Below are 12,870 nucleotides of genomic sequence, written 5' to 3'. Positions count from 1 at the left end.
TCTAGGTTCACTGCCAAGTCTCATTATACATACTTACTTTCCCAAGCTGAGGTCTGTTTGTGGTAGGATGTGGTCAGGGATCCAGTAGAAGATGGAACAAGGTGTTGGTGATATAGTGCTCAGTCTCTGAAATCTGAAAGCCTGCCTGGCAAATACCAGCATTGCCAAACTTGGAAGTATTCTTAGTTGACTGTATTAGGGTCTGTACTGAAAAAAAATGGAGCCCTGCAAGATTTGGGGAGGGTTTCAGTAAAGTGAATGAAACACAACTTGGCTCTGTGTATGTTTATACTTTGCACAAATGCCCTCCAATTCTACTTATATATTTCCATTCCCATCTCCGTATCCCTCTGTACATTCTTCCCTTATGAATGTGTAAAGCCAGCCCATAAATTCACGAATACTATCTGCTGTAGCCACTCAATGTGACAACGATTTCCACATCAGCATCCCTTCCCCAAGAGAAGAAATGCGTTCAGAATTCCTTACTGAGCTGTTAGTGACTATTGCCTTTTGTTGGTGTGGTTCTATCATAATCAGTTATGACAAGATTATTAAAGTGATTGCTTCTTGACAAAAATGGCAATGTTTTGTTAACACTGCTCCTGCCTGTTCCAGGTCCTACACCAAAGTGCATGGTAACGTCAATGAAAATGCACCAGTCAGTGTTCCTGCTGGCCGTATTTGGTCTCGTCCTCTCATACTTTGGGACTGAAACAAAAAAGGGTAAGGAGTCACAGAAATGAAACTTAAAGTTGAGCCATTATCTGCTGTTCATAGATGAAGACATAAAGGAAATCTGAGTGAAACAGTTCAGGAGTTTATTGGCAACTGTTAATGATTAAAATATTGAATAAATTAAGCAGGAACAAGAATGTAAATCATAGCTGTCAATACCTGTACATTGGTGATTGAAATGGTTGTGTGTCTATTGGTTGATCCACTTTCCTCCATCATAAGGAACCAAGTTTCAGTATCACTCCATATTTGAACAAAATTCAGGACTAGCACTCCCGTGTTGTGCTAAGGGAGACCCAGACATGCTACTGTTAAATTATCTGATTAGCTGTGGCAAAACTTAAATTGTCAAAATCACGGTCTGTGCTCTAACCATGTTTTCAGCTCTCTCTCCTATTTAACTGTATTACACACAGACCCAGCTCCTTGTAACTGCACCTTCTCTGTTCCCCCTCTGTTGTAGCTTTTCTTTATTCTTTACAGTAGCAGCTTCTTTATGTCTGTCTTCATTATGTCCAGAAACATGGCTGTTTCATATCTTAACTTCCTTTCAGTAGGACTGCATCCAATTCAAAGGGCATCCGGTCACATACACAAGTATTTCTTATTAATTAGGAAATTTACAGAAACATTGAAGTGTTACCTCAGCGGCTATTGCACTTGCACCGGATTGTTAAATGAGCATTATTACCTAATGTCAGTCTTCTGCTTTTTCCCCATGTCATTGCAATTTATTTTTATCCAAATAATCACCCAATGCTCTCCTGAATGCTTCAAATTGAACCTGCCTCTACAATGTTTCTAGGTAACATATCCCATACCCTGACTATTCACTGAATGAAAAGGTTTTTCCTCTCTTCATTATTGCTTCTTTTTCAGAGCACTTTAAATTTATGCCCTTTTGTTCTTGCTCCTGTTACAAGCAGGAGCAGTTTTAACCTATCCACTCTCTTCAGCCTGCTCATGATTTTGAACACCCCTATCAGAACCACTCTTAGCCTTCTACTCTCTAAGTAGAAAGGTCACATGTTCTTCAGTCTATCCTCAAAACTGAAGCTCCTCACTCCTGGAACCATTCTTGTAAATCACTCCTTCACTCTCTCCAATATGTTCATGCCCTTAAAGTGGCATCCAGAACATAATACTCAAGCCGAGTCTTACAAATATCTTATACATGTTTAACATCATCTCCTCGCTTTATAATGCAGCCAATGTTTTACTTGTTGCTCTTTGACATATCCTGCCACTTTCATGATCCATGCAAAAATATATTCGTGCACTTCTGCTCCTGAGCCCCCTTTGGTATTGTACCCCCTATTTTATATTATCTTTCAATGTTCTTCCAACCAAAACGTATCACCTCATACTTCTCTGCATTGAAAGTCATCCATCACCTATCTGCCCTCTCCACCAATCTGTCTCTGTCCTTCTGGAATTCCGCACTGTCCCTTTCTCAGTTTATTATTCTTCCAAGTTTTGTACCATTTACAAACTTTGAAACAGCACCCTGCACACCCAGATCTAGATCATTAATATTCATCAGGAAAAGCAAGGACCCTAATACTGTCCTCTGGGGAGCTCCATTACAAATCTGCCTCTAGCCCAAAAAATATTTTTTGACAATTAGTCTCTGTTTCCTATCACTCAGCCAATTTTATATCCACGTTGCTACTGACTCTTTTATTCCATGACCTATAACTTTCCTCACAATGAAAGCACCTCGTGGCTAACTTCCCTGCTTCACTGGGTATGTGAAAAAAAAAATCACTTGTTTTTGTATGAATTATATTTTATTAGTTTTTATAAAAGAGATTTTTAAAATAAAATAACTTTAATAATGAGTGATTCCTTGACAATTGTGAAAACTCTTACAAGTCTCTTTTCAGTAATAACCAATTCACTGCAAATAACAAAAGTTCTGACTTTCCCTGACTGTTTCCTTTTCCAAAGTAGACACAGTTAATGAATCCAAAGAACACGTTTCTATGCTGTATGACTCTATGAATCAAATATCTGCATCTACTCTATCTTTTTCCCTTACTATGTTCAAAAACTTTAATCACATTTAAATGCCAGGCTATATAATTTATGCAGTTTTACCTTGTTGGTCCTTAAATTTCTCTGCATACTTTTTTGTTTCTGGACTGATACTCATTAAGTTGATTGGGTAGTGCACTCCTCTCACACTCAGAGAACTCACTTGCTACAATTCCTTGGAAAGGCAGAGGTCTAAAAGGAGACAGAAGGACCCAAACAACTTACTTTCAAGATGGAGGAAGTTCTTATTGAGCTGTGGGTTGGTAGCTGTAGCAAAGCCTAACACTAGCCCTTCTCTCTGTGTCTTCCAATCTTGATAATAGATATTGTGCTGTGCCTGATCCAGGCTCTTTATCTCCATCCGTCACTTGGTTATCTTGGAGTCAGTAGCCATTGAGGTCCTACACTCATGTTATTAGATATATCTGATGAATGAGAAAAGATAAATAGCCAAGTGCTAGATTAGATTACTTACAGTGTGGAAACAGGCCCTTCGGCCCAACAAGTCCACACCGACCCGCTGAAACTCAACCCACCCATTCCCCTACATTTACCCCTTTACCTAACACTACAGGCAATTTAGCATGGCCAATTCACCTGACCTGCACATCTTTGGACTGTGGGAGGAAACCCACACAGACACGGGGAGCATGTGCAAACTCCACACAGTCAGTCGCCTGAGTCGGGAATTGAACCCGGGTCTCTGGCGCTGTGAGGCAGCAGTGCTAACCACTGTGCCACCGTGCTGAGGGTGGGATGTTTGCATGGAAAGATCTGGCATCAGGAATATGGTGATGGTTTCACCATCTATCTTTTTATCATTTTCTGCTGCTTTATCAAAGCAATTTAGCATAAAACAAGCAATGGATATTTGACCTGTACAAAAGTGGATTCCAAAACCAAAGCTGACGGCTATGTGAAAGATCTGCAACAGCACAGTCAGGAGACTGTGCAAAGGAGTTAGACAGGAGCATCCTCCTCAGCATTTTTATTTCCTCAAGTGTGTGTGGCACTCTATCTTCCTGCTGATGACATCAAACTCTAGCTACATCCCATTTTGGTTCCACACATTCATTAACATATTCATGGTGGTTGCAAATGGTTAGATTTTCCAGCAAGAGCTTGCTCTGGGGGAAGAGGGCAGTATCTTACTGACTTGTAGCAGCTTGAAGAGTCAGACTATCAAACTGAAATGTTGTGCCTGCCACACACCGTGCTTAAATTCTTACATTCAGCAAACGATTTGTGAGTTGACTCTTAATAATGATACACAATAATACTCATTTATTTGACACAATTAATGTTAAAACAATAAAATATACTATAAACTAATGATAAACACTACAAACTATCATATGCTTTAATTTAACTTTGGATGATCATATACCACTGCACTAGAGCTTGGTCAGGCTCCACGTGGTGATGTTGTCTGGTCTTCCACTGAGGTTCTCTGGTTAGTCTTCTCGTTTGGTGGTTATTCTCTAGTTACCGCTCTCCAGTTACTGCATTTGAGTTACCGTTTCTAAGGGTGGTGTTGCAGCGATTCTTATACTCCAAAGTCTTTGCACCTTTTTGGGAGGGCCTTGAGTATCTTCTAATGGATCAATCAGATTCGATCCCCAACCAGGTGTTGTCACATTGACGGCAGGGTGCTCCTTAAGTGTCCATCCCTGGAGGTCCTGGGTGCACGTAGCCGCTTCCAAATTAGATGCAAGGCACCTCCATGTCTAAGGTATGCTTCAATGCTTCCACAATGCTTCCAAGTGTCCCAGGGAGATATTCCGTTGTCCCATTCCAACTCAAATTCGGGTGTGTATTGTAGGGTCACCAGCCACCAGGCTTGTTTGCAAACTGTCTGTGGGCAGCTGCAACCTGTCTGGATTCAGCAGCATGTGGATTAGCACAGTCACTTTGGTCAAAGCTGCGTTCCATTTCCCAGCATGCTTTAATCATTGTCCATCTTTTATCACGCCATGCTAAGTTTATTATGTTCCACCATAAGTTCATTATTTTGAGTGGCCCATCAGCCACAGAAGTAAGAAATCTGAAGGTCAGACTTCTCCATAAAAATCCTCTAGCTCAGTTCGGGAAGTGAGAGACGGGGCATGTCAAAATGAAGAAAAGAAATCAAACAATAACAAGAAACATCCTTGACAATCAGTTTCATTGCCTGCACATTAATTCAATGACAAAGAAGGTTTGATGAGCTCACTGGGTGAACCAAAATAAGAGGAAAATGCTTGAATGCACAATAATAGTTTTATTTAAATACCCTTCACTCTGTGGTGAATCCAATGTAGAAGATGTATCCATGAGGCACCTAAAGACCTTGTTTTGTTTTCTGTAAATATTCCCCTATTGAATGCCAAAAAGGAATGGAAGTGGTAAAAAGTATCATTCCTATTAAGGAATGCTCATTGTTATCAGTGCTGCCTTTACACTTCTTGGAATTGTTTCTTTCTTAAGAAGAAAGAAGTCCATAACTAATAACAGAGAAGAACTGAGGTAATGGTACATTTTTCTGACCTCATGCTGCATAAGTAAAGGAAACTATGGAAGACAGATAAAAGAAACACTGCAGTCTCTTTATCAACCCTCTCTGTTGTTTAATGAAAAGAAATCAATTAATCAATCTCTGACACTCGAGGGAAAACAGCCCCAGCCTATTCAGCCTCTCCCTGTAGTTCAAACCCTCCAACCTTGGCAACATCCTTGTAAATCTTTTCCGAACCCTTTCAGGTTTCACAACATCATTCCAAGTTCAGGAAGAGCAGAATTGAACATAGTATTCCAAAAGTGGCCTAATCAAAGTCGTGTACAACCGCGACATGAAAGGGGGACCTTATAGAGGTTTATAAAATTATGAGGGGCATGAATAGGGTGAATAATCAAGGTCTTTTCCCCAGCGTGGAGGAGTTGAAAACTAGAGGGTGTAGGTTTAAGGTGAGAGGGAAAGATTTAAAAGGGATCTGAGGGGCAACTTTTTCATTCAGAGGGTGATGCATGTATGGAATGAGGAGGTGGTGGAGGCTGGTACAATTACAACATTTAAAAGACATCTGGGTGGGTACATGAATAGGAAGGGTTTAGAGGGATATGGGCCTAATGCTGGCAAATGGGACTAGATCAGTTCACAATATCTGGGTGGCGTGGGCAAGTTGGACCAAAGGGTCTATTTCCGTGCTGTACATCTCGATGACTCTATGACTCCAGTCAAGCACTATCTGACTGTTACAAATCCCAGCTAGCTCTTTGTAATTAGCTTAAAACTCTAAGTGCATATTGATTTTTGTGTTCATTTTTGTTTCTGAAACCTTACCTGCCCTTGTGTTAAACTGGCTGTCCCATTGTTAATAACAATGTTCTCATATCTATTCTTGAATAAAGGTGCCACATTTGTCACTCTACAATATTCTATCAGTTCCCCATACCTGATTGGGGCTATAGAAAGTTTACGTTTAAGAAAAACTGATTTGACATTCATCATACATCATCCTATCCTCTAAATCTATCGTCAATCAAAGTGCCTTGGCCTTGTTTCCCTTATTTTTGCTGTTTTTTATAATGCCCCCAGTCTGTAAGTGAAGTACCTGCTCCTTGCGCTGATACAGATTTTGGAATCAGTCTTTATTTTCCATTCCATCCCAGTTAGATTCCCTCTCCTACCATTCAAGATAGTCCTCTTCCAGCTCAAAATGCTTCTTTTGATTTTTATTTGCAATTTTCAATTCCAATTATACAACATTTCCTTGAGGCTATTCCCTGCCTGGTAAATGCTCTATAACTTCAAAGCTGAGAAATTATTTATTGTTTTATAAGAGTTCCAATGTAACTTAATATGCTTCAGTTTAATCCACACCCAATAAACTGATCAGAAAACTCTGCTCACATTTTGACAGCTGTGAAAAATTACACCAGAGCAGTTGTGACAATCTACAATATTCTAAAATAATCAATAATCTTTTAAAACAAACAACTCCAAATAATAAAAAAAGCACATGTATTCATTTTATTTCCCAATGTTAATGAAACCTTTAAAAACATTTCCAGATCCTGATTAGATCGGTGTCATTTCCCAAACATGAACTATTTTTCCTTCAGAGTACATTCTATTTTTATTGTTTTTGTTGTAATATATCCACTATATATATGGTTTGCGAAGAAACAGATTAACAGTGGTGAAAATATTATCACTAGGCACATTCAGTTGTGGAAGTACATTGTGTACAGTGTCATGAAAAGTTTCAGACTAATTTCACATTATAGCTGAGAAATGTATTAAAAAATAAAGTCAGAATTCTGAAATGAAAGGATTCACTGCTTATCATCCTAGCCCCTGTTTTCCACACTATATCCTCTGTATTATCATGAGTTCCACAGGGAAAGTTCAGTTTACAAATAATATTTCTCAGAAATCACTTCCAAATTCATCATAATTATCAGAGTATTATGACCAAAGCTTTCCATTTTGACAAGCCAACACTGCTAATCCTATTTTCAATGTCTAAAGCCTAATGGCATTTGGACCTGTCAGAACATCTCAAGTAACTGAATGCTGCATTTTCATGAGTGATAACAGATGTTTGAAGCAGCATGTTAGAATCAACTAGAAATACTATGCATCTCGTTACTTCTTTCTGGCCAAACCCTGATTTTACTTGTAAATGAATATTTGTTTGCATGAAACAAATTGAAAACATAATTTGAAAAAGTCTGTTCGGTGGGGTGGAAACAATATTGACCTTGATTGTCTGAAGAACAAGAAAGTAGATGATCTCTTCACTTCGTGAAAAGTGTCCAAGTTAGGTTAATAGTTAAATAGAAGTGAGCGAAGAAGTTCCAAGTAGTCACTTGGAAATTCTACCAACTTCACAGCATTACAGACTATCTGATATATGCTAAGTAGATAAAATGCTTCAATAGATCATAGAATTAAAGTACAGAAGGAAGCCATTTGGCCCATTGTGTTTGCTGTAGTCCTTGGTTGTACAACTCATCTTGTACTATTCCCTTGCTTTCTACCAGTAACTCTACACATTTTCCCTTTTTAAGTAAGAGTCTAAATGCATTCTGAATGTTTCAGTTGAATGCCTCTACCATACTCCCAGGCAACGATTTCCAGATCCTAACTACTCACTAAACGTGTTTTTGTTTTGTGTCGCTTTTGTTTCTTTTGCCAGTTATTCTAAATCTGTGCCCTTTCATTCTTGACCCTTTCACCTGAGCCTTGTTCCACCTTATTTATTTTGTTCAAATCTCCTATGATTTTGAAAACTCCTTTCAACCTCCTCTCAACTAATCCTCCTCTTAGATAAACAGCCAGGAATTCTCAAATCTTTTGTAACTTGGAAGTCACTATCCACAAGGCTGGCAAAAGTAGAAATGCTTGCTCAACAGAGGACCTTGGATGGGTTATACAGCTAATAATTGTGCCATAATTAATGTATGACTATGATAATAATTCCAGCATGCAGGACTTCCCTTGGTGACACTGGAATGAATACGATGGAATGTTATGGAATCAGGTTGGGGAGAAGTTGGGCTTCAGTGCTCTGCGACTGAGATTAACATTTAAAAAGAAAGACACTTTTGTTAGTTCCCTTTGACAGAACCTTGTGATGTATCTGAGAATTGATTTTGGTATGTTGTTGATAGTTCCAATGAGCTTGACAATTAGTGATTTTATGTACCTCTTTATGCACATTCATGCCTACTTTTAACAATTCCAATGGCCAACTTACCTCTCCCAAAGGTGTCCCAGGACCTCAGTTCTTCAGAGGGGAATCCTGGCTATCTAAATGAAAGGAGATCACTTTGCTATTCGCAAAATTGAAGCCCACTGTTACCACTTCTAGTCTGCACACTTCACATCGTGTACACTTGGTCACCAAAACCGGCCTTGTTTAGAGGCAGCTGCTGATTTCTTTGGGTGGCTGCACCTGCAATACACACAGGTGTGAATAACAACCCAGTGCCATTTCCACCACCACGCAGATGATAGATGCCAAGTTTGGGGCATCAACGGCTAACCTCAGAACTAGCAGAGCAGGGTCATGGGGCCAAACGGCCTCCTCCAGTTTTTACTTCTTACGGTCAATCCTAACCATTTTTAGAGAAATTCTGTCATTGCCACCATATTATATTTCGCATGGTCATTTGTGATTGCAGCACACAGTCTTATTCATGCTACACTTGGCCTTTCCATCTAGTATTCTGAACCTGTCTCTGCATTTTGCATATTCCTATACATTTGCTCTTACCTAATATGTTTTTGCTTCCTTCTATGGACTATAGAATACCTTAATCATCTATCCATCTCCAACTTCTTTTCTACTTCTGAACGCTGCTGTACAGACCTACGCCAATTTGGTTTAAATCTTCACCATGCACACACTTCCCCATGTGGACATCAGTCCCATTTCTGCTGAGATGCAACTTGTAATTTTTCAATAGATGCCTCTTGTCATTGAACTGACTCTAATCTCCCCAAAATCTGAAGCTCTCCAGTGTGCACAATGTCTCAATCTACTCATTAGTCCTCCCTAGCATTCTATTTTTAATTCTTGCTAGCACTGAGAGTACTACAGATATTTCTAACCTTGAAGTACCAATTTTGAACTTATTCTCTAGTTTGTTGTCATCACTTGTGCTTGTTGTCCAGCTACTTCTGGGATATGAGCTCATACAGACTGGAGGAAGCTTGGTTATCAGTTTTATTGAACATTGTCTTCTAACTATGTAATATTTACAACAAGCTTCAAGATAGAACCATCTCCCAGCAATTCTGGGGTTTAGCTGATCTAGTATCTCTTATGATGTAGACTAACATATTTATATATTAGCGCCAGACACTTTAACAACATCTCCTGCCAAGTTTAGGACTGTTTTTAATGCATATTTACATTATCCTATATCTAGATATTGGAAGTTTTATCTGCACGTGGTCAATGTTTGCTAGCTCTATGCCACTAATGTGAACCATGATGGCACACTAATGACCATGTCATATCTTTGAACTGTAAATTCTTGACCTTACAATTGGGATATATTTTATGTTGGTTGGTAGTTGGTGGTTTCTGACCTGGAAGTGGGTGGATTGCTGACGCCTGATCAGCAGCCCATCCCCCAATTTAAACATCCGTTCTATCCACACAGTAGCAGCAGCATGCGTGATTTGCAAGATGCAATTTTCCTCAAAAGAAAATGCTGCCTTTCCCTACATTACCATTGTGATAACACTGTCAAGGTACAGTATATTTTTTATAATGCAGAAACCCTAAGGATTTGAAATATGTTATATTAAATGCACATTATTTTCCTTTATAATGCATTGTTCTGCATTATCTGGTTTAACATGTTCATCTTTTACATTTATCTTTCAAGTGCAAGAATCAGCTGACCTAGTTTTCCTAATTGATGGATCAAGGAATTTGGGAAGTGGTGAATTCCAATTCATACGTTCTTTCATCACAAATTTCATTGAAGATCTCAATATTGGCCCTGATGCTATCCAAGTTGGCATGGTGCAATACAGTAAGACGCCCAGTACCGTGTTCTATTTAAATACATATACTACAAAATCAGAAGTCCTCAATGCTGTTAAAAACCTTCGGCAGAAAGGTGGAAATGAAGCCAACACTGGAATGGCCCTTCAGTTTCTGGTTGACAATCATTTTACTCCGACGGCTGGGTGTAGGGCTGAGGAGGAGGTTCCTCAGGTAATGGTCCTCCTCACTTCAAGACAGTCCAGTGATGATGTCAGACGAGGGGTGTTTTCAATAAAAAAGCGTGGCACCTTTACATTTGTTCTTGGGGTTAGAAATGCTGATGCAGCCGAAGCCAAACAGATAGCGACTGACCCTTCATTTTCTATGCTCATCCCTGATCTCCGCCAAATGGCTAGCACACAAGAACAGCTAAAGTCACTGTTTTCGTTAGTGGCCAGCAAACAATTGATTATGCAGGTGGAAGAACCTCAGGTTGAAGGTGCGTAGTTTCCAAAGTTTTTACATTAAAGAAATGACATTTGGCAAAATTGATGACATTTTCCCTCATTGAACAGCTTCCATCATCTCAAGTCTGCTATGGAATACAATTTCAAATCTAATTTAATTTAGCTCTATATAATTTCACTTTGAAGTGGTGTTGACTTTGAAAATAATACATACCTGAGTGATTAGAAAATTTGGTCTTGCCAACTCAGGGCTTTGATCTTGTCAATCGACCAGATTTGGGCATTTGTTTTTCAGTGAGTTGCCAAGAAATTCCAAAAGCACATTTATAAAAAATCTATATTCTCCTCACCCTAACACATTTCTTGGCAGTTAGAAGGACGTCAGAATCGATGAGTACTTTATACGAATATCAACAGAGGTGGTCCAGAGACCAGACAACATAAGTGTGAGAGAGAAATAAAGTCAATGAATAATCTAGATCTTCCACTCTTTGGATCCTGCAGATGTCCTAATATAGTGGCCCAGATCTTCCGATGGGAAAAGAGTTGTTCCTGTATTATAGACAGGAATTGTGCATTTCAATGATGCTGAAGTACAAATTCAGCTTACTCCGTTGGTATTGCCTGGTAAGTTTAAACTTCCTGTAGGCAATAACCTGCTGTCTGGAAGCCTCCAATAATACCATCAACTCTGAATTAGAGTTGAACATCGACTGGCCCAATTTACCACCTTAATCGTTAACCATTAGTATCTGAACACTCACAAAAATGGCACCTGCTGGCTCCACTCTCCTGGTGCATTCCCCACTGCCCACTCCCCACCACTCACCTCATATCTGAACCTCCACCACCCATCGAGAACTTGTACCTCCACCCATCTGATAATTGTAAGCCCCAACCACCGAGAACACTTGCCCATCTGTCTTCATACTCCCTCACCCTTCTGAAACCCTACTCCCTCATCCATTGGCATCCAACTAGCTCACCTTTCTGACACTCTACCATCCCATCCACTTACCACCATATCTCCTTACACATCCACCTATCCTACTACTCCCTCGCTAACTCAACTTCTCTCAGTAATTCTCCAAGTGGCTTTGGACCTTAAACATTAAGGATGTAGGATCGTACATTGATTATGATACTTCATGATACTTTCTGATGCTTCATTCACGGATTAACTGGAAACACTCTTGGGTTGGAGGTATGCCCAGGAAACCTCTCCCAAGGTAAGTCAGCAACTATTACTCTGATCCCAGTCAGGACTGAGAATTCTGACTCAGATTGGAAAAGTCAAACTATTGACTCTGAGGACATTGCTCAAGTTGTTTCAACTTTCCAAAAATATCCCCATTCTGTGGGACCCACCAATAAAATCTTTGACTCAAGGTATAGTCAAACCTAACTTACCCCTACCCTGCTACATCACCCTGACCTTGCTGTCACCCATTCTACCTCCCAACTTTCCATATCTCAACCTGACTATACCTTGAATCCATAAGTTCCAAAGTTTTTTTTTCCCTTTGTATTAATGCTTTCCATTTTTATGCAAAATTTCTACCAAAAGAAAATTTTACTCAGTCCAAGTTAGGGGCAGATCAGTAAGAGACCTGCTCTCTAATCTATAGCTCTCAACAATTATGCCTCCTAGAACCAGCCTGATTATCGTGTTCACCAACCATCAGCTCTACCAATGCCTCAACTGTGAAGTTCCATTGAATTACTATCACATTTCCTAATTTAATTAACAGAGATGGAAGTATTAATGTACTTAGACATTGCTTCTGGTCTGTTTATAATCTTGTGATGGTTGTTTTTTGTTAAACCTGTTTAGACAATAGACAATAGACAATAGGTGCAGGAGTAGGCCATTCTGCCCTTCGAGCCTGCACCACCATTCAATATGATCATGGCTGATCATCCTTAATCAGTATCCTGTTCCTGCCTTATCTCCATAACCCTTGATTGCACTATCCTTTAGAGCTCTATCCAACTCTTTCTTAAATGAATCCAGAGACTGGGCCTCCACTGCCCTCTGGGGCAGAGCATTCCACACAGCCACCACTCTCTGGGTGAAGAACTTTCTCCTCATCTCTGTCCTAAATGGCCTACCCCGTATTTTTAAGCTTTGTCCTCTGGTT

At 39.7% G+C, this 12,870-nt stretch overlaps 1 protein-coding gene across 1 annotated transcript in view; it reads left to right on the top strand.

Annotated features, from left to right (window-relative positions):
- The first annotated feature begins 639 nt into the window (after nt 1–639).
- Nucleotides 640–12,870, top strand: part of LOC122547468 (collagen alpha-3(VI) chain-like) — a 16,666-nt gene continuing 4,435 nt past the window's right edge. The window contains exons 1-2 of the mRNA XM_043686088.1: nt 640–726; nt 10,159–10,761. Coding sequence (XP_043542023.1) covers nt 648–726; nt 10,159–10,761 — 682 coding nt within the window. The 5' untranslated portion in view covers nt 640–647. The remainder of the gene's footprint in view (nt 727–10,158; nt 10,762–12,870) is intronic.

Source organism: Chiloscyllium plagiosum, unplaced genomic scaffold, assembly GCF_004010195.1.
Source record: "Chiloscyllium plagiosum isolate BGI_BamShark_2017 unplaced genomic scaffold, ASM401019v2 scaf_8010, whole genome shotgun sequence".
In the NCBI taxonomy this organism is placed as follows: Eukaryota; Metazoa; Chordata; class Chondrichthyes; order Orectolobiformes; family Hemiscylliidae; genus Chiloscyllium; species Chiloscyllium plagiosum.
Note: the sequence above shows the minus strand (reverse complement) of the source record. Positions and strands in the feature narration are given on the sequence as shown.